The sequence below is a fragment of the Hippocampus comes genome, unplaced genomic scaffold, assembly GCF_001891065.2.
Source record: "Hippocampus comes isolate QL1 unplaced genomic scaffold, H_comes_QL1_v1.1 scaffold46, whole genome shotgun sequence".
Classification (NCBI taxonomy): Eukaryota; Metazoa; Chordata; class Actinopteri; order Syngnathiformes; family Syngnathidae; genus Hippocampus; species Hippocampus comes.
In genome coordinates, this window is record NW_017805780.1 from 333,206 (window position 1) to 355,315 (window position 22,110).

General features: G+C 49.2%; 2 protein-coding genes across 4 annotated transcripts; both read left to right on the top strand.

Annotated features, from left to right (window-relative positions):
* Nucleotides 1-71: 71 nt before the first annotated feature.
* Nucleotides 72-5,444, top strand: prmt1 (protein arginine methyltransferase 1). 2 transcript variants are annotated; one of them, XM_019884847.1, is made up of 10 exons: nucleotides 72-189; nucleotides 1,529-1,624; nucleotides 1,726-1,881; nucleotides 1,972-2,035; nucleotides 2,137-2,279; nucleotides 2,414-2,501; nucleotides 2,691-2,806; nucleotides 2,904-3,054; nucleotides 4,084-4,205; nucleotides 5,246-5,444. In XM_019884847.1, exons 1-10 carry the CDS (start codon nucleotides 163-165, stop codon nucleotides 5,327-5,329), a joined length of 1,047 nt encoding a protein of 348 aa, XP_019740406.1. In that variant the 5' UTR covers nucleotides 72-162; the 3' UTR covers nucleotides 5,330-5,444. The 2 variants fall into 2 exon arrangements, with proteins under 2 accessions (XP_019740406.1, XP_019740407.1); XM_019884848.1 differs by having other exon boundaries at nucleotides 84-189; nucleotides 1,538-1,624.
* A 2,357-nt stretch (nucleotides 5,445-7,801) lies between these two features.
* On the top strand, nucleotides 7,802-21,073 carry trpm4a (transient receptor potential cation channel, subfamily M, member 4a). 2 transcript variants are annotated; one of them, XM_019884819.1, is made up of 28 exons: nucleotides 7,802-7,988; nucleotides 8,929-8,990; nucleotides 9,368-9,545; nucleotides 9,963-10,143; nucleotides 11,889-12,058; nucleotides 12,248-12,425; nucleotides 13,342-13,406; nucleotides 13,536-13,772; nucleotides 14,307-14,409; nucleotides 14,545-14,663; nucleotides 15,223-15,510; nucleotides 15,704-15,805; nucleotides 15,941-16,069; nucleotides 16,231-16,360; nucleotides 16,449-16,594; nucleotides 16,776-16,888; nucleotides 16,964-17,068; nucleotides 17,170-17,216; nucleotides 17,848-18,080; nucleotides 18,203-18,318; nucleotides 18,802-18,934; nucleotides 19,033-19,207; nucleotides 19,351-19,516; nucleotides 19,613-19,794; nucleotides 19,901-20,033; nucleotides 20,334-20,406; nucleotides 20,585-20,678; nucleotides 20,824-21,073. In XM_019884819.1, exons 1-28 carry the CDS (start codon nucleotides 7,917-7,919, stop codon nucleotides 20,838-20,840), a joined length of 3,747 nt encoding a protein of 1,248 aa, XP_019740378.1. In that variant the 5' UTR covers nucleotides 7,802-7,916; the 3' UTR covers nucleotides 20,841-21,073. The 2 variants fall into 2 exon arrangements, with proteins under 2 accessions (XP_019740378.1, XP_019740379.1); XM_019884820.1 differs by having other exon boundaries at nucleotides 7,803-7,988; nucleotides 17,857-18,080.
* Nucleotides 21,074-22,110: the final 1,037 nt, after the last annotated feature.

Consider the following 22,110-nt stretch of genomic DNA (forward strand, 5'->3'; position numbering starts at 1 on the left):
GTGCATCTCCGAACAGACGATGGTGCTAGCGTACCAAAACAACGGGTTGAAGTCCCACTCAAGACGCAAGGTAAACGAAGAAGAGTGTAGCCGCTTTCTTTGGTTGCGCAAGGTAAGACTGCGCTCTCTATTCGGTTTCGCGCAGTCAGGCACAAGATCGAAATGGCGGCGCCAGCGGAGAGGATGGAGGTACGATTTCATAACTAATAACGTTTTCAAGTTCTCGTTTTTATTGTTTTTATACAATCGTAGTCTCCTATCGGCTTTTGGTGTGAGCAGATAAACTGATTGTTAAACTTCCTAACGTGAAGGTCTTTATCACATACGCATCAGGTGAATCGTCCATTTTAACTTGGATCCCAAAACCTTAAGAACCTGTTCTGGTTGCGTTTACTGCCTGTAAACGGTCTCGCGTTGTCCTTAAAATGTGAAGCGCCAGATCCTCCGGGCAAAACCGCTATTCGCTTAGTTGTCTTGAATTGTCTTTTAGACCGCGTGGGGACCAACATGTTAGCTCCTCGGCTAGTTAGCTATCAGCCACGGATGCTGATTCATTCTCTTATTGGGTGTGCTACGGTTTGGGGTTGTCTTTTAAAAAGCTTTGAAGATGGCTCGCTTGCTTTCGGTGTCGCTTCGGACACCCTCGTATGGTTTGCCGCCCTTTTTCACCCCCGTTCACCGATGACCGGCTAATTAGTAGCAAGCACTAGGGAACGGCGGGGTGTCCAAGCCGTACAGCGCGCTGGCGAAGCTGTGCGTACACTACGTGTAATACACACACAGTAAAGGGGAGCGATCGCGTCAATGGCTGGCAATCGTTTGATGCGACTTTTTAAGCCGTTCGCTTTTCTGAACTTTCCATTGAGCGCCTGCGCGAACAAGGCCAAGATCACATCGCAGTACTCCAACCATGTGCTCGCATCCTTTGTGCAGCGAGTCAAGCTACACATTGCACAGTGGAGTGGAGGTGATGCATATCTAGGAGATTGCAACGTTTTTGCCACGAAAACGCTGTTTTGAAGGAGAGCAAACGTTCATCTTTTCAAACGATATAAGCCTACGGTGTGGTATTTAACAACATCAAAAAAAAAACCAAAAAACATCTGCCTGCCTGCTGACGTTATAAACGTATTGTATTTTATGTCCGCAGCAGTTTGAATGCAAGTTCCCACTTAACAAGGGCCAACAGGTGGCTGTCCTCTATCAATGTCAATCATCAAAGAGGCTAATGATGTGTTGCAAAGCTACATAATGCTGCAGAGAATCTGAAACTGTGATCACTTAATTTTAGTGCAACCGCATTTAGACAAACTAATGTATGGCAATGCCTAGCGCCGCTGCTGGCTCTCGGATTCATCACTAAGACGGAAAACAACCGTTATCATAATGCCAAGAAATTCTTCGATACGAACTTGCGGATGGATGGATACCTGCCTCTGGTGAATCACGGCCACCATAAAGGATAAATTGGGATTTGTTTAGGAGTTTACATTGTGGACTTAATGTAATTGTGTGTGTTATTGTTGAGATTTCTCAGGGGGAAAACATGGCAAAGCCTGCTGCTGAAGATATGACATCAAAGGATTATTACTTTGACTCATATGCTCACTTTGGCATCCATGAGGTAATTTGAAAACTTTTCCTTTTTTTGTTCTCCCAACACACACAGTCCTGTCCTTTTTGTCGCACAATTTGAATCTTGACTTTTGTCGGCAAATGTTGTAGGAGATGCTAAAGGATGAAGTGCGGACTCTGACCTACCGCAACTCTATGTTCCACAACAAGCATCTGTTTAAGGACAAAGTGGTGCTGGATGTCGGTAGTGGCACAGGCATCCTCTGCATGTTTGCTGCCAAGGCTGGAGCCAAGAAAGTTATTGGGGTAGGTTTGTGTTTGTATGCCCGACAAAGTGATTGCTTGAATCAGATGTGAACTTTAAATGAAATATTGCCATTGTGTATTTCTGTATAGATTGAATGTAGCAGTATCTCAGATTATGCTGTGAAAATAGTGAAGGCCAACAAGATGGATGATGGTGAGTGAACTCATAACTGGGGGAGATGCCGCAATGATTTGGAGAGGGGACTGAATGTATTTGCAAGGATGAAACTAAGTTTGTTTTTTTTTGGTCAACAGTGGTAACTATTATCAAAGGGAAGGTGGAAGAGGTGGATCTCCCTGTGGATGGAGTAGATATCATCATATCTGAGTGGATGGGCTACTGCCTTTTCTACGAGTCCATGCTCAATACAGTCATCTATGCACGGGACAAATGGCTGGTATGTGAAAAATGGACGATGGACCGCAAATGGCCCTCAGGCTGTGGTTTGGGCACTATTTTAAAAACTAGAAATGCAGTCGTCATGCAGATAATTTTGACCCTTCCCCCCAATCTCTTCTTGTGCCCTAACAGAAGCAAGATGGACTCATTTTCCCAGACAGGGCAACGCTTTACGTGACTGCCATTGAAGACAGGCAGTACAAGGACTACAAAATTCACTGTGAGTGGCAATGATGAATTACTGTCAAAAAAAGGGACCATCAAAAATTCACAAGGTTTAAAAATTGTATTTTTTACATGTATTTTTATCAATGTTCCACTCTTTTACCCCTTTCCTACCAATTTGAAAGTGAAACCTGAACAGTCCCACTGCGGGAGTGAGCTTGTGTCCCCCGTGTGTGTATTTCAGGGTGGGAGAATGTATACGGATTTGATATGTCGTGCATCAAGGAGGTGGCCATCAAGGAACCCCTGGTCGATGTCGTGGACCCCAAGCAGCTGGTCAGCAGCGCCTGCCTCATCAAGGTGGGAGAACAAGTCACATTTTCTCCACAGTCAAAAGCATTTTGTGTGCGTCTTTTGGCTTTTTGGACTCTTGCCCTTGGTGCCTTGATGCCTGCAGGAGGTGGACATCTACACGGTGAAGCCGGACGACTTGACCTTCACCTCCCCGTTCTGCCTGCAAGTCAAGCGCAACGACTACATTCACGCGCTTGTTACCTACTTCAACATCGAGTTCACCCGCTGTCACAAGAGGACCGGCTTTTCCACCAGTCAGTCTGCTTGCCCTGCTTCTTATCGTGGAGTGTTGGTATTGTACAAAATATGACACGGGGTCCTCCGTTCACTGTGGAATTCTCTTCCGATGAGGGTGACGTTAACACTCCGGAACAGCGGTAAAGTCATAATCATCGCAATTGCGCATGGAACAACAGCTGGAGGCCGTGAACAAGAAACCCGTTGAGAAGCAAAGTAGGGCGGTAACTGAGCGTGCCTTCACGTCTTGACAACGGATTCTTACCGTGGTTTATTTGAACAATGGCCTGACCATTGCCCTCGTAAAACTGGAAAAGATCAAACGTGGCGCAGGCGCACCACACACCATTATGCTAATGGCAAGTGGCATCGTATGTTCAACAGTCTGAAATTTCCAAGAAAACATAATTACGCAAAACAAAAACTCGCGTTATGATCTTGCCATCACATGTACTCGTGGACAAGAAATAAAATCGGATTCGATGTGGTCTTCCACATCAGTAAACAATACACCAAACGGCCACACGGGGGAGCGCTCAGGCTACAGATGAACCGCATCACAACAGGTAGAAGATTGGACACGGCCGACTTCTTGACTAACGGTGGTATCGAAACATGTCTTTTTGAAATGATAAATGGCGCTAGATGCAATGGTGTGAAACAAGACGTTGTCACGTGGCACAAGACACGCTCAGTTACTGCTGTATTGATTCCGTTTTCATGTATTTGTATTTATGGCCCGAGTGTTTTCCATCAGTATTTGACTAATTCTGGCTTTGCTGCTGTGTTACTGTGGGCTAGACTTGTGCTGCACTTCGTCTTGTGGGCAGCAGCACAGACGAAACTGTAAATTGAGTACTTAATTTGAAATGATTGCCTCAAACTGATAAAAGTTGAAGCCCATATCGCCAACTCCCAGTGGTCCTATTTGGCAAAATTGAGCTTTTACAAATCGGAAGAGTTGTCCGGAAAGGTCGTCGGTGCGCTTTGCTTGAAATTGCAAATGGCATGCCATTTAACACAGTGGCTGTGTTGTCCCCGCGCAGGCCCAGAGTCCCCCTACACCCACTGGAAGCAAACTGTCTTCTATCTGGATGATTACCTGACCGTCAAGATCGGAGAAGAGATCTTGGGCACCATCAGCATGAAGCCAAATGTCAAAAACAATGTAAGTGTTTCAACTGCTTGTTTTAATACAAAGTCGAATGAAGATGAGTGGCTTGTGTCACTCGCAGGCTTAGTTTTGGAAGGTTCTCATTTAGACTGTCGAGAGGAAGTGAAGACCTGCAAATGAGCGGAATTTCTTGAACTTTAATGAAAAGAAACGTACCAGCCTGCGGACTTGGGGTCCCCTGGCTCCTTATCTTAGGAGTCGCCAACTTGGGTCGTAAACCGGACCGGCATATTGGTGCTGTTATCCAATGCAGCTTCTTCCATCTTAGGCGGCTGGCTAAAGTCAAGCCTCTCCTTTCTCTGGTGAGTGCTTTGGAACAGTCCTTCACGCCTTTGTCACACCTCTGCTGGATGACTGTCACGTACTTGACTTTGGAGTCAGCCACTCCTCCATCGAGCGTCTCCAGTTGCTCCAGAATCCTGCTGTTTGACTCTTGAGGGAGCACCTGACTCCTAGTCTGGCATCCCTTCTCTGGGCCCTATCTGAAGAGTTTTTTGAAGATCCAATGATTTGTTTTCCAATCTTGAAATGGTCTGTCCCCACCGTCCCTCTCTGAGCTCCCTGCCCGGTGCCTCAGGTCTGTGGACCGGACACGAGTCGAGGTAGTGAGAACTAAGCGGAGGCTGAGAGGCGACGTAGCCTTTTTCGTTGACGCTCCCTCTCTTTGGAATGAACCTTCGGCAAAAAAATATATATATATATATATTGCCGCAGGGCAACTTTTGGGTCAATTCAGAACCATTGCCTTGTGAACTATGGATGGCATTCTTCCTGACCTTAATATAAAATATATAACAGATTGTCTCATTGATCAGTGAACATTATTCATGACAATGGCTTATGATGTCATTTGAAAGGGATTCCTTATAATCTTGAGTAAAGGCCAAAGTAACGCAGTCTGCTCCACAGCACTGCTCATTCCTCCACTTGTGGTGATTGTATGTCCCCAAAACGTGCCCCAACATGTTTGACGGGCAAATGCCGCTGAAACGGCTCATTCTTGGGACTCATACTGAATGCGTCTTTGTCCGCAGAGAGACCTGGACTTCACTGTGGATCTCGCCTTCAAGGGCCAGCTGTGCGAAGTGTCCAAGACGTCGGAGTACAGGATGCGCTAGCGGCCTCTTATTACCGACCCCACACCCCCGTATAGCTTGTCTTTAGAGGCTGACATGTAATGGTTTGACCACGAGTATGGAAACCGTTAAAATAGTCCCCCTGCAGCAACTTTTTTTTTTTTTTTTTTGGCAGGGGGGGTTGTATGATTTTCTTGTTCAAATATTTGCCATGTATAAATGTTTTTCCAAGTTTTGGGGGGAGTGAGTTGGCAGTGAGACTCGTGGTGCAGTAGTCAACCATATGCATGTTTTGTCTCCATCATCACCGAGTTTCCTTCTTGTTTTTTGCACATGCAAGACCCCCAAAACGCACGCTCTCTCGACGGAACAACTTGGACAGTCGCTTGGGCTACTGCTCTCCTTGTTTCTTTGGACTGTGTTGAAGCTGAAAACATGTAGATTCTTGGTCCCCCCCCTCCCTTAAAAATATGGCTTCTTTTAAACCCAGTGGGAGTTCATTTGGGACTCAAACTAAAACAGTATTAAGATTTGAAAATTGAATCCCGAGCTTATTACTACCAGCTCCATTTTAGGGGGGCACTGGCGGGGGTGTTCTTCTTGACTGAGAAGGTCAACACTTGCAACTTGTATTTTATGTGTCAAAAACTTGTGCTCCTTAGTCCCGTTACGATGACACCAGGTCACGTGAAGTCCTCCCCACCGAGTTTTCTTTTAGCAGCTCAAATCGTATGACATTTTGAGAGCCAGATGTCACCATCCAAAGTTCAAGTTTTTAGTGTTTAGTGTACCGCCAGTGCTCATCACTGCTGGGCCTGAGAGAGGAACAGAGACTGCCTGGTTCCAGCTGGTTGCACAGCTCCATAGGTGTCTTCTTGGAGCACCTGTGTTCAAGTATGCCTTCATGTATTGTCTGAGGCAATTTGAGTCGGTCGAAACTGAAGTAATCGTGTGGGCACGTGACAGACATGACTCACCACACTGACTTTTTTTTTCCTTTTGTTTTTTTTTTTGTCGGCTGCTTTTTTTTTAATAGTGAAATTAAAACTGTAAATTAAACTTTTTTTTTGGTTTGTTTTGCACCTGCTCCACTCATTTTGATTGCTTTATTGTTCAAATAACAATTGTAAACAATTTTTACTATTTATAAACAAGCAGTCCTTGGTCATTTATGGTTGCAAGTAAAGGTCTGAGGAAAGTGAAATTGCTGATTTTATTTTATTTTTTATGCTGTCCAATATTGTCACCCTTCTATAAAAATGGCCCAATAACCTAATTCTGATCGGATTATATTCAATAATGGAATTTCAGGGGGTGGAAATTAATGATCTGTTTGACTAGGGAGGGAGCCTTTTTTGGCAGGGATGCCACTGATTTTGTGGCATCAAAATATTACTTGGGGTGGGCAATGCATACATTTTGAAATGTCGATCAGACATTAAGTATAATTCCTCTGCCATTGGGAGCTTGTGTTGAACATTAAAAAACGATTTTTTTTTGGGCAGTTGGTCACAAGGAGGTGAACCTTGCCCCATCTTTGCTTGTGAATGGCGCAGCAGTTCAGGGAAGCTCCTTTTCTACTCAATCGTGGCACTCGCCTCTTCCCAGTTAACCTGCCAATATTTTTATTTATTCATTGAAATCTGCAGGGATTTGTGTTTCCAGCCCAGTACAATCCAAACGTCATGAAAAAAAAGCGACCACGCAAAACCAAACCAGGCAGAGCGTTCCAGTGGTTCCTAGGATCCGTCCTCGGCTTGGGGGTTTGCCTGGAACGCAGCGCCCTCGAAAAGTGAGAGAACGCTGTACTGTACCTGTAAGTGACGTTACAATGTTACACCGGAGTCGAGTTTCATCTGCTCCACCGCGTGGCGGACCGACCGGACGAAACGGAATAGGCGTGTGGTGGGCGTGGCTACGTCGAAAGGGAGCGCTAATGAGTAAGACTGGCTTACATATGGCAACGAGGGAGTGGCCCCACTCCACCCGTGATTGTGTAGGTTTATGAACGCATGCGAGGGAACTGGCACTCTCGCATGCACAAAACAAACCGCCCAAACTCCGACGCTTCCTTTAGTTGCTGTGCAGGCACAACGCGGTGTGGCCACCTTGTGACTTTTCAGACCCTTCGAGCCACCCGTTTTCCAAAAAAGAAACAAATCTAGCGACTTTTCGGGCGTTCTCGGAGACTCCGATGTGTGAAAGTGCGTCTCGTTCTTCTTGCTCTCGACATGCGGCGGGTGCTTCCGTTCGGCTGGCCGGTCCTCTGGCGCGACGTGAGTCTTCTCCGGCGTCCATTTCAGCAAGCGAGCGGTCCACGATGCAAATCGGGGACGGTGGCGTCCTTTAGCGACTTGTTGCGACTTTCCTGACTGAGGAGTTGGCAAAGCTGGCGCGATGAGGACAGACGACCCCTCCCCGCTCGGTCAAAAGGCAAGGTGAGTCCCCTGCCCCCCTGACGCGATGACACTGCCCGGGCATCGAATCGAGGAGGAAGGAGGCGCGTATTGTCGGTCAAGTCGCTCGGGAATACGTGACGTCACGGCCGGGGCGAGGCTTCCAGAGTCCCTTGGCGGTGTGCCGCGGACCGAGACGGAGACTGGCAGAGAAGAGAGCGCGAGGAGGCAGGATGAAGAAGAGCGACAAGGCGGACAACGGCGGCGGTCGCGGAAAGTCGGAAATTAAGAGAGAGAAAGTTCAGGTACGCCACCCGACCACCTCGACAAATGATGCCGCTCGGTTGGAGCGTGCCGCCGCTTTCTTTCCCCCCCGCAGCATTCGAAAGTGATCACCTTTTCAGATTAATGATGCCGCTCGGTTCGAGCGTGCCGCCGCTTTCTTTTCCCCCGCAGCATTCGAAAGTGATCACCTTTTCAGATGAAGACTTTTGCCATGGAAACATTGAGCGTTGCCGCACATTGCTTGAACGCAAGGGAAACGAAGATCAAACTTCCCCGATTCGAACAGCTTTCAAGGGAGACGACTAGAGCAGGCGCTCTTCCACGAGCGAACACAAAACTGTTGGGACATCTCGTCACTCCCCCATAAAAACGTGACATTCATTTGATCACTTTAAGGATCAAATATAAGATCTAAATGAATGCGATGTGAATATTCCAGACGGCGCCTTCCAAAACTACAAATCATGGCACGTTTTGTGTGCGAGAAGCGATGACCACTTACACCTCGGGCAGGTGGTGATTCCAGCCTGCTACAGAGAAGACACATAAACAGTTTGGAAAAGCAAAAGGAGCGAACCGGTCGAACCAGTCCTCATTCATTGAGAGTCCCAATGACTTACTTCTGCTTTGCAACTTCTTGATTAAACACACACGCACGCAGGCGATATTGTTGAGAGGCATTTGCACTCATGCCTCAACTTGAAAGGCACTCCGTTTTCTTAGCGCACCGGTAGAAATCCAATAGAGACCAATCGATTGGCCTTTGGCCATGAATTACTTGAGATATTGAATTGGGCTGTTCAACGCTAGCGTGATTAAAAACAAGATTTATTGTCACGGACTCTCACGCGGCGGTCCCCAACCGCCGGTGCGCCGCCTGGCACCGAGCCGCACAGAGGCTGAACTGCGCTTTCCACTTCTCTTCTTTGATCAATTGATGAAGATCATTCTTCTGCTCAGACTTGGATCCCGAAGATCGTCAAGAAGCGAGTGTGCACCACCTTTGTTGAAGATGCTTCCAGGTCAATATCTCTTGATATAAACGCAAAATAATTGTCATGAAATTGTGATGATCTGCCTGAGACAAACACCCTCAGCCCACCCCCACATTCACACACACACACACACACACACACACAAACACCCTCAGCCCACTCCCACATTCACACACACACACACATATCCATGAATCTGTAAAACATCCTTTCAAGACAGATGTTCATACCTTAACCTGACAAGACTTTTTAATTTTGTAGCTTAAACATGAACCCGATTGCAATTGGTTGGTTGAGAAGGTTGCCAGTGAGGTCAAGGAAAGCTTATCCAGCATCTGTGATACTAAGAAGCAAAGAATAACAGAATGTCTGTGTGTGTGTGTGTGTGTGTGTGTTTATGTCAGTAATGGAGTACTATGTCAGTGCGGTCATGTGCGCAACGTGCATAACGTCTTGGAGCCAAGGGACTCCGGCGACGGTGGCGGCGCCGCCGAGTGGGACAGTAGTCAGCACACCACCGAGTGCACCACCGATGCCTTTGGAGAGCTGGAGTTTGCTGGCGCCGCACGTCGACACAGCTACGTGAGTGGCGTCGCTCGACAGACACGGCGATGACAAACGCAGACTTGCCGTCGCCGACGGAGGCAGCGCACCGGTTGGCTGAGCAGTCGCCATTTGAAGAAACTCGCACGATGGAGGCCCACCTTTTGTTCTTATTCGCACTGTTCGCAAGCCAGCGGGCCGGTGCTCAAAGCACGTCGCCTCACTCATGCAGTCGCACGGTTGGCGGTGGAGAGCCTCCTTCAGAAAAATGCATGATGGGCCACTTTCAACTTCAATTTAGTCGTAGTAGGAGTAGTCCAAAGTCGTCTTCGTCCGAGTGTGACGCGACAAGCCCGTGAAAATAAAGGCAATAAGACAGCGAGTCATGTTTTCAACTCACCATTGTGATGTCACAGAGCGTCAACATTTTGTGGTCGTTCTCTTTGTCCCGTCTAGTTTCTGCGGCTGTCATGCGACACGCAACCTGAGATCATCTACAACCTGATGACAACCTACTGGGCTTTGCCCTCACCCAACTTGGTGGTGTCAGTGGTGGGCGGCGAAGGCTGTGAGAATATCGCGACGTGGCTACGAGAGGTCCTGAGAAACGGTCTGGTTCGGGCTGCGCAGAGCACGGGTGAGAAAAGTTTCGTGGAAAGTGACCAAAGAAGCGGGTGATCTTTTTCGGACATGGCGCCCGACGCCGCAGCTCTGCTTACCCCTTTGGCATTGACACGAGCCACCGTGAACAGCGACGGCTCTCGGAGGACGGTTGACAAATTAGGATGGCGGAACTCAGAGGAGGCGGCGCTTATGATGTCAATTCGCCAAAAACATTTCCAGTAGATTCACGTCTCATCGGATGCAGGCACCCTTGAGAGCGAACTAATTGTATCTGACAACGGGCCGCGCTTTTCGGAAGCAAAAAGTTCCATTTTGGACTCATCAGTCCGCGGAGTTTTTTTCCCAAAAGTCTTGAGGAACATCGAGATGTCTTTTGTCAAATGCGAGACAAAAGTCCTGAAATATTCTTTTGTCGGAGCGTCGTCATTTCGTCACTAAGTTTGCGTATGTATTTCGAGCTGACCCACTTAGGACCGAAAGATCCCCACCTCTGTTTTTGAAAGGGTTTTTTTTTTCTTCTTGATTTGCCTGCATGTCAGGCGAGCAGCACCCGCACGGGTGTGGCTTGTTACCGGTAAATCAGACCGACCTGGCGGGCCTTCAATAGCGACGGACAGACACGCTGACGAATTTGCGCTGCCCTCGCTGTTTGCAGTGTGAAAAGGCCTTGACACGTTGTCGCGCCCAGCCCAAATTTTTCATCGCAAAAACAATTCAACCAGGCAGTCGAGGGCCTGAGCCTGAAGTAGGCGCAAAGTTTTAAAAGGAAGCCGCGGGTTACGGAACCGGAGGCGTGTGAGTACAGGCAAAGCTGGTTGAGCTCATTTCGTGGCGGCGGCTGACTGGTAGAACAAGGCAGAGGCAAGCAAAGGAACAGATACCGGCGCAGGCGCGGTGAATTTGCCGAGGGAGCCGGTGGGGTAACATTTTGGAAAGGATACAAACACCTTCAGAGCTAATGTGCAACGACATGCGTCCACAGCAACACAATTTGACAGCGATGAGCAGCAACAAACATGCGTCTACTCTCTCGGTACAGCCATGTTTGGAACCTTTTTGTCAACCCCCTCAAAAAAAAAAAATCTTTTAAAAACGATATATATACAGTATATACACACACACACACACATATATATATGTGTGTGTGTGTATGTATGTATGTATTATGATTTTTTTTTTGTTTACTAAAATGACCAATTTTGCTCAAATTGTCATCACTCTTTCAGTCGACAGAGAAAGGAAAGAAAGAAAACATTTTCAGAAGAAAAAAAAAACCCCGCAGAGGACAAAGACAGAAAGCGCCCAAACAACCAAATGAGATGAGAAAAATGTCTGTGAAAAAAGGAAATCGAAAGCATGAACAAAGTCCTGACCCCCCCCCCCCCCCCCCCCCCAAAAAAAAAAAAACCTCAAAGGAGCAACCAAACACACCACTATGAGAAACAAAACAACCATGACAAAAGCACAAACATCTGACACGGTGTGGTTGGCGTGGCCGTGCTTTTTGAACTGTCAACGATGAAACAAAGCCAAACAAACGTAGACCAAAACAGAATCAGGACAACGTGACTGTCATTGTTTTGTTTTGTTTTTTTGTTTTTATTTTTTTCCATCATGAACCCGCGACAAGCTACGATGAAAGTGCACTTGGATGGAACCCATGCGTCTCTCGTTATTTGCTTTCAGCATCCCCGCTTTGAAGAGCCTGCCTGCTTTTCACGTGCAATCTTCAGCCAGTGGCTTGTCTTTGTTGTCCAGGGGCCTGGATCTTGACGGGGGGCATCTGGGAAGGCGTAGCCCGATGCGTCGGGGAGGCGGTGCGGGACCATGACGCCGCGGCTCCGGCTCTCTCGAAAAACAAAGTCATCGCGGTGGGACTCGCACCCTGGGGCGTCGTACACAACAGGCAGCAACTTGTAAATGCGCAGGTACGCCTTCATCACCGTCAGCTTCTTTTGTCCCGCGGCCGGCCGGCGTCGGTCTTCGGTTTCGCTCGTCCTTGGCGTGATCCTAAACGTGTTTTCTTTTGAAAGAGAGCTCAAAGTCGGGGGTGGCTCGTGCGACCGGACTAAAAGTAGACGCTCCTGATTGCAAAATCAACTCTGGTGTCTTCGAAGGGAAGCTTCCCAGCTCGCTACTATGTCCAGAACACATCGCATGACACCTGCTGCCTGGACAACAACTGCCAGGCTTTCCTGCTGGTGGATGATGGGAGCACCGGCAGGAGAGGAGGAGAGACAGCCTTTCGAGCCAATCTGGAGGACTACATTTCACATCAACGCACTGGCATTTGGGGTGAGTCGCCCATCTCCGTCCAAGGCACTAAGACTCAACTCAACGCGACGGTACTTCTCGAGCACTTTTGAACAGCCGCCGCTGTGTCCAAAGTGCCGTACGCGGAGCCAAAAGTATTCAGGCAACAACAAACAATAAAGCAAGCCGTTCGTAACGAAGACAGAAGAAAGCACATAAACCTTCCGACAAAATATTAAGTCTCGTGTGGAGTCGAAAGCTACAAAATAAAGCTGAGAGAAGTCAGGTGGGGCGTGGCCATTTCCAGATTTGAAAAACAAATGATAGAATCTTCAAAAATGAGCTGGGAGAGGGACGCCAGAGTCGGAGTGAGGTGCTCCCTCTCAAGAGGTGAGCGGCAGCATTCTGGAGCAACTGGGGACGCTTGATGGAGGATTGGCTGATTGTAAATTTGCTCGTCGTGATGGCACCAAATTTTTGGACACCCTTCCCACCCTGCCCAACTTCACCTTTTTTTAACTAACCTTGTGGCCCACGCCAAATGTCATTTTTAGTATATATGGACATCTCTCGATACTGTCTTTATTTTTTTATTTGTCATGTCGCGGGCCGCTTAAAAAACGGACGGACTGGCTCGAGAGCAAACGGTGACGGTCCTTATGTTGGCTGGCCGCTGTTCTACCCGCGGCCTGTGAGGGGTCTCGTGAAGGCGTGCATGCCAAAGTCTCCACTCACAAAGTGCCACAACTGTCACCTGCAGCCGCTGATGGCTTTGGATGGAAACCGGCAACTGCAGATTTCTAACCGATGTCAGTTTGGCCAGTAAATTCCCATTTTGGGGTCTTTTGAGCACAAGTTTAAAGACAAGAGAAAGCCCGTTTGGCTTTCTGCAACAGGAGAAAATCAACAAACGATGCCCAGATTTGTCCTGCTTGAACCTGCTATTGTGTCTCAACAGGTAGTGGGAGTATTGAAATCCCGGTGCTGTGTATGCTCATCTCAGGGGATGCTCGCATGCTAGAGGTGGGAACGCTACTCGCATGGTAACAGTAATATCTACGAATGGCTGTTTTCTGGCGATTTGTACTCACTTGGGGAATCGCCCACCATCCGAGGTCTCGTTTATTTTGCGTTTCTGTGTTATCTGTGCAGAGAGTCGATACATCTCTGAAGAGATCGACGCCCTGGCTCGTTCTTTCCGGAACTGGTCCGGCCGCAGACTTTATCAGCGAACTTCTCTTGAGTCTTGCCTGCAGCTCCGTCAGTCAGACGTGCCCGTCGACAATGTGCGAGATTGCCGAGTATCTTTCGGACATCCGTGAGCTGGTGCGCGACAAGGTCAATAGATACTTCCAAGGAGAAGATGACCTGGAAAAACTGGTGGACTGTGTAAGTTTGTCTGCATTCATCATTGTCTGCCGGTGGCTTGCATGGAATAGTCGCGCGCGTAGTCATTCCCCTGAAAATTCTTGAAATAAGACACGGACGGCGTTTTCGCTGCTTAAAAGCGCTCCCAGGCATCCCAAACATTGTGACGTCAAAATGCGCAGAGCAAAAATGACTCACTTGTCACCTTTTGGTTGCACTCATTTTGTTTTGGGAGGGAGTGGTTCTGTCTCATGCTAATGCAGGTACGAGCCTCATTCCCTTGACGACCGGGGAGTGGTTTATCTTGTCCCGAGGGCGACAATTTTATACATTAAAAGCTAAACGCCGTGCCAAGTCGATTTAATGAGCCGGAGGTGGGACGTGCGCTCAACTGCACGGAGGATCCTGCTTTCTCTCCAAACTTTGACGTTTGGAGCCCATTCAAAAGAACATCTTCCGGAACGTGCGCCCATTTGAGAGACCTCGCGTCCTTTCGAGACGACTGCCATCGAACATCGCTTGACTCTTTTCCTTCCACTCCTGCTGCGTGTCCAGGCGCTGAGTATTTATCAGAACCGAGAGCTCATCACTGTTTTCCACGGACAGCAAGAAGGACTATATGATTTTGATACTGTGCTCCTCAAAGCCCTCGTAAGAGGTATGTACACGGGTTACTTGAAAACGCAAACTCCATTGTGAAAAAAGAAAATTCTTCACGGGTCAGTGGCAGCGTGACCTTTCCCTCCAGGCGTGTGACATTGCTGTCTTTTTTTCAATATTTTTCTGCGTCAAGCTAGTAAACGTCTGTCCAGCGATGCCAGTCAGTACACCCAAGAGTTGAAACTGGCCGTGGCCTGGAACAGAGTGGACATCGCCAAAGCGGAACTCTTCGCTGGAAACATCCAGTGGACGGTCAGAGTCAATCTCTCAATCTCCTGAAACTTGATTGCTGTGTTGCCATTCATGCCATACTGGGCATGTCTGCTGTCATACATGTGGCTGTCTATGACTCGCGATATCTTCATCCTAACATCGCCTTCGTAAAAGAAAAAGAAAAGAACGGAGCCCATCAATGGAGCAGAAAGACGAGAATGCAATGGAAAAAAAAAAACAAAACACCAAATTGATCTTGAGTGAGGCCCAAGAGCCTGATTCAAGGCGATCTCTCTGGATTGCTCAATCACAGTGCGCAAAGAACCGCCGGTACTGCCATCACCCCAATTGGCAATTTTCAGAGTCTTCAATTCACCGAGCGAGCCCGCATGTTCTTATAAAGTCTGCGTGACCACAGAATGTCGAAGCGAGCGAGAGGCGAACACGGAACCCAACCAGAGAAGTCCGACCGAGCCGATCAAGCTCTTTGACCGCGAGGCAGACACGCGAGGGCGCGCCACCCGCATCTCAGGGTGTCCGCGATCCTTTGAGGAACGGCGTTGCGCTTCCTATCTTGACGAGATGATTGCATTTTCAGTACGAGGACCTGGACGACTCCATGACGGACGCCCTGATCAATGACAAGCCCCAGTTTGTGCGCCTCTTCTGCGAGAACGGTCTGAACATCGTGGACTACCTGACGTACGAGCGCCTGGAGAGCTTGTATCGCTCCTTCTCGGACAGCACGGTGGTCTACACTCTGCTTCGGGAGCATCTGAGTGACCGTCTGAGCCTGTCCGCGTCGCTGGCCAGTCTGAACGCAGACAAAGCGGGACGAACGGCGGCGCCCTGGCCCGCTTCGGCGCAAGAGCTCAGTCTGTTTGAGGTGAGGCCAACGACGCGGACGTCGGAAACCGTCTTGTGCAGAAGTCGCAGGAGGGAGTCCCATCGATGGTACTCGAGTGAATCATCGGCGTTGGACAAACGCTCCGGTTGATTTGGCGAACGAACCGCTTACCCGTCGGCCGCCCACGAGATCGCGATCGTCACGCCGCTGTTTGTTGTTGTCGATGATGCAGGTATCGTGCGTGCTGTGGGACCTGCTGGGAGACGTCTGTCAGCCTTTCTACTATGAAGTCCTGGGCCTGGACCCCGAATCCAGCCTTCGGAATGCCCTCAGAGTCCGTAACCCGCACTCCCTCCTCGCTCGAAGCTGTAGCCTTCAATTTGAGACGATGGACGTGCCAAAATCACGAGTGTCCACTCACGTCTCTGTCGCCCTTGCTGTTTTTCTTTTTCCTTTTCTTTGCTCTCAGCAAGTCATCAAGTTGCTGCAGGGGAAATGCGCCTACCGGGACAAACACTGCCAGTCTCCCTGGGCGGCGCTCTTCATCTGGGCCGTCCTGCAGAACCGCAGCGAGATGGCCATTTACTTCTGGGAGATGGCGAGTCTCCAAATGAAACTCTCCGTACAAATAGATCTTTTGCGCATGAGCGTCGACGCGGTCGACCCCCCTTTTGCTTTCGGACCGCATCGTTTGCATGGCGCCGCCGCGCGTACGGTTTTTGGTGATCTTTGACCGACCGTACCTCTGTTCCCCTTCAGGCGGGCGAGTCGGTGCTGAGCGCGCTGGGCGGCTGTAAGCTGCTGAGGGAAATTTCTCAGCTCGAAAGTGAGACCGAGAGCAAAGTGGCCGTGAAAGAACTGGCGCAGAAGTTTGAGGATCTCGCGCACGGTGAGATCCGGCCGCGTTTCCCGTCGAGCGCGGCGTGGCTTGCGAGCATTCCGCCGGTGACCTCCCACATCATCGGGATCCTTTTCAGACGTGTTTGGAGAGTGTTACCAGAGCAGCGAGAGGCGCTCGTTCAACCTCCTGATACGAAAGTCTCCGAGGTGGCCCGGAACCACGTGTCTGCAGATGGCCACTGCGGCTGACGCTCGCCATTTCTTCAGCCACGACGGCGTTCAGGTTGGTCCTTACCCGGCCGGTCTCGTTCCGCTCTTCCGTTTCGCTCAGCCGCTTACCAACGGAAGACGAGCGGTTTCCTCGGTCACGATTGACAGCTGCCAACAACAGCGCCGAGCGTCCGTGGCGTCTCGTGAGTTTGCCGTGCCTCCCGTCAAGCCGCCGCCGCCGCTCTCTGCCATAGGCGCTACTCTCCCAGATCTGGTGGGGCAGCATGGACCGAAGTACCCACGTCTGGAAATTGGTCAGCTGTTTCTTCGTGCCCCCCCTCATCTACACGGACTTAATCGCCTTCAGGTCCGGCTCCGGCGGCATTCTGCATTCCGCGATGGCTTGCGAGGGAGATTTGAACGGCCGGCTGTTTTGACACAGGAAGGACGAAGAGGACGCGGGAGGCGCCGAGGTCCGCCACGTCGAGACTGACAACAGAGACGCAAATGATGCGACCGTCCTGCCCCTGGAAGACATGATCCACAAGTAAAGGCGTGCATCCGTTCGTTCGTTGCCTCGTTCCAAACCGGAAGGAGCTTTGAAGTGCCGATTTCCAAACTCTTGATTCTTTGTTGTGCGCTCACTAGTGATGGTCACGCTGAGGAGGTCAGGGCTCTCACAGAAGAAGTGAAAGGTGGGTCTTCAGCACGTCTTGTTTGGTAAATTGACGCCGGTCATGTTTTCTCTGCTCACTGCACCCCCCCCATAAATCATCAAATGGCTGCCGAACACCCGGAAAGGATGTTTCGATCCAAGGTGGTTCGTTCGTGTGAAGATGTTTTCTTCACGTCCACTTTTAGCACGTGCTGAATCTCCAGCAAATGGACGTGCAGTATCCCGATGACGATTGAATACCTCCACAGTACGCTGACCATGTCTGACTCATGACTGTAGCTGAAAAAAAACCAAAAAAAAAACTCCATCTTATAAACCCGCAGAGTCAACCGCAGCCGTTAGAGGCAACATTGACGTCGTCGGTATCGTGGGCCTCGGTCCAACACGATACGACATGCGTCTGGTTTTCATCCTCCTTTTGCCGTTGTCCCTTTCAGCCTCTTCGGCCGAATACCTCCACAGTACGCTGACCTCGTCTGACTCATGACTGTAGCTGAAAAAAAAACAAAAAAAACCTCCATCTTATAAACCCGCAGAGTCAACCGCAGCCGTTAGAGGCAACATTGACGTCGTCGGTATCGTGGGCCTCGGTCCAACACGATACGACATGCGTCTGGTTTTCATCCTCCTTTTGCCGTTGTCCCTTTCAGCCTCTTCGGCCTCCAAAATGAGAAGACCCTTCATCGTGTCACAGTGGAGAAAATTTTGGTTTGCCCCCGTCACCTCCTTTCTGGGCAACGTGCTGATGTACTTCCTGTTCCTCGTCTTGTTTGCTTACGTCCTGTTGGTGGACTTCAAGTCCCCGTCTCAAGGCGGCCCGTCCAAGCTGGAATTTCTGCTCTACTTTTGGGTTTTTACCTTAGCGTGTGAAGAGTTTCGACAGGTCAGTGGTTCCGCCAAAAGCTTGGACCGGTCGCGATGAAATTGGGATGAAAGATTCCCGACAAAAGCAAAGATTCGCAATCGCGAACGCAACGTCAAAGTCTCTCGATGTTTGGTCGACAGAGCTTCTTCATGCCCAACAACTTGCTACTCCAGAGGCTGAAGACTTACATCCAGGATAAATGGAATAAGTGTGACCTCACGGCCATCGTCATCTTCATTTGCGCTCTGTGCTGCAGGTGAGCCAGGCGCTTTTCTTCCACATCTACCGTATATCCTTAGACCGGCGCGACGCCACAAGTCAGACTCGCGTGTTTCTCTTTCATCAAAACGTCGACATTTGATGTGCGCGGGCACTTTTGTGACGCAGACGTGCTTTTTTTTTTTTTTCCGGTTTCATCAAAATCATTCCATGAAGACGAATTGCAGCCGACGCTCAGCACACGATTTCTTGTCGCCAGATTCCCGCCCGAGCAAGCCGCGAAAATTCTGTACGCCATGTCCAAACGATCCTCACTTTTCACGCCCTTTCCCCTTTCCATTTTTATGGATGTGGCCCTCCCACGAAAATGTTTGCGGACACCCCCGGCTCCCGCGTTCACCCCGCAACCCGTTTGAAAGTGGTTTACGCTCAGCCCGAGTCGACTCTTTCTGTGTTTTTTGCATCGTTCAAGACATTGATGAAGCGGACGCGAGAGTTGTCGTTTTTTTTTGTCTTTCAGAATGTTTCCGTGGTCCTTCAAGTTTGGGCGCGCTCTGATGGCCGTGGATTATATCGTCTTCACCATGCGCCTGATCCACATATTTGCTGTCCACAAGCAGCTTGGGCCCAAGATCATCATTGTTGGCAAAATGGTAAAGGCTGTCAAACGGCAGCAAAGCCGACACGCTCGCTGAAGAATGAAAACATCTCGACGCGACTCGGTTTATGCCACCTTTCTTTCTTTGCGCAGATGAAAGACATTTTCTTCTTCCTGTTTTTCCTGGCCGTGTGGCTCGTGGCCTACGGAGTCGCCAACCAGGCGCTCCTCTACTCATATGATCCCCGACCGGATTGGATATTTCGCCGTGTCTTGCACAAACCCTACATGCACATTTATGGACTACTTCCCATGGAAGAAGTGGATGGTGAGTGGCTTCGTCTGTCTTCGGGCAGTAGGCGGGGGGGACACCCTGAACCGGTTGCCAGCCAATCACAGGGCATCCAGAAACCAACAAGGCTTGTGCCGAATGCGCTGACATTTCGACCTTTTCATTTCTATTCCACGTAGACGAATTATTTCAAGAAATCAACTGCACCGACAACAGGACACTCATTCAAGCGGGAGCAGAGCCCTGCATGAACACTTACGCCAACTGGCTGGTTATCCTCCTCCAGACCGTCTACCTTCTGGTGACCAACATCCTGTTAATCAATCTCCTCATCGCCATGTTCAGGTACGCTCAGAAGGATCCGTCGCGAACGCGTCAGTTCGGCTTTCCGACGCGGCCGACCCATGCGCTCTCGTTTCTTTTTCCTTTGCTGGCCCGCAGTTACACTTTCAACAAAGTTCAGGACCACAGCGACACCTATTGGAAGTTTCAGCGTTACAGCCTCATTGTGGAATACCATTCCAGGCCTTGCCTGGCCCCGCCGTTTATCATCATTTCACATCTGAACGTTTTCATCAAGCGATACATTCGACGCATCCCCTCCGAAAAGAGAAAACACTTTGGTGAGAACGGCACAAGGCGCCGTTCGAAAACGCGAGCGGCCTTTCTTTCTTTCTTTCTTTCTCCCCTGCTGCGTTCCAGCAATTGACTGTGACATTCTACTCTCAGTTTTGGAGCTGCAAGGCGTGAAGGCCAGCCGACTTAACATGTGGGAGGCCATCCAGAAAGAGGATCTCCTCTCTGCTCAGAACAAGCGACAAAGAGAGAGTGACACGGAGCGGCTCAAACGTACGTCCATCAAGTAAGTACCGCACTTGATACCTGATACAATTGGATAGTCGCAAATATAAAGGATACGATGTCAGTAATCGTCCTTTCTCATAAAAGTCAAAAGTCCCCAAAAAAAGAAATACTGTGTGTGTATATTTGAAGCCATCTAGTGGTAAACTTCTAGAATGCAACGACCTAAACTCGAACCGAGGGCATTTGGAGCATGCGCACGAGAAGGCGGCCAAGCGTGACACCTTGACTATATCGTGCGGGTTATTTATGGGAAATGAACGAAACTCCAGGTTGTGTGTGTGTGTGTGTGTGTGTGGAGGGTGGACAGTATGCTGAAGCGCATGGCAGAGAACCGTGACCACGACCGGCGTTTGCAGCTTCTGGAGACGGAGGTGAGCATTCCTCAGTTCTGCCTGGTACCTACCACAGCCAAAATAGGCAATTAGTTGCTTTCGACAAGCATTCAGAGTCCACTTGTTATCTTGTCAACAGTTACATTTGGAACTATTCTCAGTGTTGCAGTATCCTCTCTCTCTCTCTCTCTCTCTCTCTCCCCACCCCCCTCCCCAGATGGAGTTCTGCTGCAATGCCCTCTCCTGGATGATGGAAGCTATGTCTCAGAGTAATTTGATAGCGACGGACCGCACCCCTCCAATCCTAAGAGGTATACTGAACGCTCTGATCGAGGAACTCGCATTCACCTCCTTCAATCATCCCCAATCACAATAGCATGACTGAGGGGATTTTGATTGTCTCTTGATGCATTTAGTCTTTTTGTTTTTTCCCCCCCCCCCACTCAACTATTGTAGATCTGTCGCCAAGCTGAAGTGCCCGACGATGGATCTCTCTCACACAAACATGCAAGCATCCGTTCATTCACACGTTGGTTACTCAGGGGAAGAGTGTGTTTTTTTTTGTTTTGTTTTGTTTTTGCTATCAATTTACTGACGTACATTTCTTGACTGGGTTTGTGTTGATGTAGAATTTCATTTTTCTTAATTTCAACTGCGATAAAGTTCAATTTTGTGCACGTTTTGGCATCCATTTGAGAATGGGTTGTTGAGTGGAAAAGAAAATCCCAATCCTGATGGTGAACTTTTGTATTTTATGAGAAAATAAATTCTTCACCTAGAAAAAAAAAGTGGAACCAAAGACAATGTAGTCATCAAGTGAAGTTTTTGTTTTGTGGCGTTTTTGGCAAATTCAGCATTGCCATCTCTGGAGGGCACATGCAGCAAAGTTTGAAACATTTCCAGAAAATTAATGCATTGATGCATTCCTCAATTATTTGTATTCATTCCAAAAACATACGAAAGACTTTTCTCTTGGACACACACACACACACACTCACACCGCTGTGCTTCCACTACTCGACATTGTCCTGACAAAACCAAGACATCCCGATTGATCATGAAAAGTATTTCTGTGAAACACAGAATTGTTTGCGGAGTTGAGTGGCGTCGTCCGCGTCACGGCACGGTGCTCTCATGAGCCGGGCTCAAGGCTGGCCCTCGCTTGAAGCCGGGCCTTACATGGAAAGCGATGGGGCATGGGATCATATTGACGGAAGCAAACGAACGCCGGGGAGCGGGGGAGGGGGAGGGGTCAAGTCCGCTTGACCAACGGGCTGATCCGGCGCACTCTTCTGTCATCTCGTCACCACACGACACCTTGCGAGACTGTTTTTCTTTTCTTGGATGGATAAATTGAGGTGCATGCGTTTTCCCGATCCAGTATATCGGCACAAAGCTTTCCACCTCATTTAAAACGGAGCCCGAGTGGATCCGGTGATATTTGATGGTTTGAAGGATTATTTTTAAAGTGGTTCTACATAACTAAGCGGGTCAATGGGGCCAGAGCCAGTGGCGCAAGAAATGTCTTGGGCATGTCTGAGCTCATCTCCGCTTTCAACCACTTTGCAGTCTTCATCTCGACGCCACCTTCGCTTCCAAACTCGGCCCGTCTCCCACTGCTGCCCGTCTAGCTCGACGGCCAGAGTGACGTGCGGTGAGCCCTTGCGGCTGCTGAGGCGCTGACATGAAATTCAGAATGACAAGTTTAGGACCTAAACGGTTTGGCGCGATAGCCCAACGGTA